The 2,500-nt window shown below is 40.1% G+C and overlaps 1 protein-coding gene across 1 annotated transcript in view; it reads right to left on the minus strand.

Moving 5' to 3' along the window:
• Positions 1–2,500, minus strand: part of LOC138052690 (dual specificity protein kinase shkE-like) — a 4,655-nt gene that overhangs the window by 1,652 nt on the left and 503 nt on the right. The window contains exon 2 of the mRNA XM_068899240.1: positions 1–1,313. This exon is cut by the window's left edge and continues 499 nt beyond it. Within this exon, the coding sequence (XP_068755341.1) occupies positions 1–1,313 (1,313 nt within the window). The remainder of the gene's footprint in view (positions 1,314–2,500) is intronic.

Below are 2,500 nucleotides of genomic sequence, written 5' to 3' on the forward strand. Positions count from 1 at the left end.
CACGCGCCTGTACCGAGAACTTTATCAGAAATTTTGATTTCATCTCTCGAGATCATCCACGGATCATTGCCGCGAAGCGTGCCAGAACTGTTTCTTGCTCTATCGAGTTCTTGTTCTAAGACACGAACGCGCCTTTGATGAGTCTCTATCGTTGCTTCAGCGTGTTGCAAACGTTCTTCGCAAGCGCGCTTCTCGTTACGCAGTGCATCGTACGCGTTTCGCCTTGTGCGCCGTTCGTCTTGAAATTGTTTTTCAAGTTGATCTAGTCGGTCAGAAGTCGCTTTTCTCGATGTCTCCAGAGTTTCAATGGTCCTTCCTTTCTCCAAAATAAGATTCTCTTTTCCTCTGAGCTGATCTCGGAGTTTAACATTTTCATTTTCTGCGCACTTTAGAGATTCTTCTTTTTCTGCTAGTCGACTTTCAACCTCACCCAGATATGCCAAACCTCTTTCTTTCTCTCGGTTTAGGTTATCAACTGCAAGCTTTCTTTCTAGGCTGATTTTATCACTTTGTCTCTTTTCTTGTTGCAAAATCTCTTTATCGCGCCTTAGCCTTTCAATCTCTTGCTCTCGATCCTTAAGGGTTTCCATCTTTTCCTGTGCTTGTAGCTTTAGCCTTTCGTTTTCCCTTCTAAGCGACTCCTGCTCGTATCCTGCCCCCAACTGAGAACTCGTTCCTATGCTTTCGCAACGGTCATCGGTTTTCATTTTTCTTTCAAGGCTTCTTATTGTGTTTCGCATTTCAGTAACAGTCTTTTCTTCCTCGGCAAGTTGGTTTCGAATAAAGAGAACCTTTTCGTTTGCTTCGTTCAATAAGCGCTCTTTTCCTCGTACTTCGGATTCTTGCCTTTCAACTTGTTGCAAAAACGCTTGAAGTTTTTCGTTCAAAGACTGAATGACAAATTCCTTGTCCTCAACTATTTGTTGCTTTTCCTCTATCCTCTCTAAAAATCTCTCTCGTTCTTTTGCTACGTTGTCAAGAATATGCTTTCCTTTAGAAATAATTTCATTTTTTCCATGTAGTTCGATCAGTAGTTGTTTCACCTTAATTTGCAAAGACTTCTTCTTACGAGGAATCTGTTTTTGTAAGTTCTCTAATGAAAGTACCTCGTCGTGTTTTTGACCTTCTGCTTCCATCTTTGGAAGCTTGGCCTTATTTTGACTTTTCTGTCCACGCTTTTCATGTGGTTCTTGGCCATCCAAAACTTGGTGAGGCGTTGCGTCTGTTACATCGTCATGCTGAACAAACTGAAATGTTCTTTCAATATCAAGAGAATTTTGTATTTCTCCAATCCTTTCAAGTTCTTTCATACTCTGTGAAAAAAACAGAGGAACAAGATGGAGCAGACTTTTCGGGAACGGCCCGTTCCCTTTGGCTGTGAAAATCATGTGGTCAGTTTTGAACAACCAATGTGGTGAGACAAATTTGCTACTTGAAGTTCCAAATGGGGTGCTATCCCTGCATCCGAACGAATTTGAGTAAAAATGTTTGGAAACGGCAGGTCATCCCAAGATACACCCACCTGACCCATTCGATTCCTTTCCCGCAACTTTTGGACAAGAGAAAGGCTCCCCCAGCGTTTTACCCTTTTTGTTTTGGGTTGCGACGGAGAACACCTAAATTTTTTTTTTCATAAAAATTCTTTGATTTGGGCCATTTAAGTTTCAATAAGAATAAAACGCAAACAGTGGTTAAAAATATTTGCTTTCACTCAATTTCAAATTTCAATTTCAATTTCAAACTCAATCAATTTCGTCAGTTCCCAGTCCGTTCAGTTGTATTTTTGAATTTAAATTTATCTGTAACTGAATAATAGTCACTTCTGATGATGTATGTTGTAACATACGAAACGATAAGTTTATAAAAATTATGCAGTTCAAGCAAATGTTTGTAACCGCTGTTTTTGTTTTGTTTTGTTTTGTCATGTTGAGTTTTTAGGTCCTTGGGACTTAACTACTTTCATTTGAAAGTACTTAAGAGTGGCCTGTCAGAAAACAGTCTAGACTGGCCAGATCCGCTTAATCGGGACGCCATGGCGGCTAAGTTGGTTTTTGGAAGAAAAAGAAAGAAAAAATGGCGGCCATCTAATACAGTCACTTTCTTTTCTTTCGGTTTAAAAACGCAGCCGCCGACCACCAGAGAAAAAAAAAAAAACATGATTTGAGCTCATGTGAGCCCGCGTTTATAACTGAAGTTTCGAGAAGTGTATGTACTCCCCCACCCTCTCAATCCAATTGTCGTGGGCTAACGTCCCCTCCATACCCTTCACCTTTTTTGTTGCGGTCCCTCCTCGGTGTATGACATACAGAGAACAAAAAAAGACTAGTTTGCTTTAATTATGTCTACTTCCTCTTCAAAGGGCGTCTAAATGTGAAGTTTTTGTGATCGTAATTACGGTTCTACATTACATATGAATATGAAAACTAATTTTCATAAGAAAAACTTCGCACTTAGACCCGCTTTGATGAGGAGGCAGACATGAACTCCGAAATGGCCTATT

The sequence above is a fragment of the Montipora capricornis genome, chromosome 6 (assembly GCF_036669925.1).
Source record: "Montipora capricornis isolate CH-2021 chromosome 6, ASM3666992v2, whole genome shotgun sequence".
NCBI lineage: Eukaryota > Metazoa > Cnidaria > Anthozoa > Scleractinia > Acroporidae > Montipora > Montipora capricornis.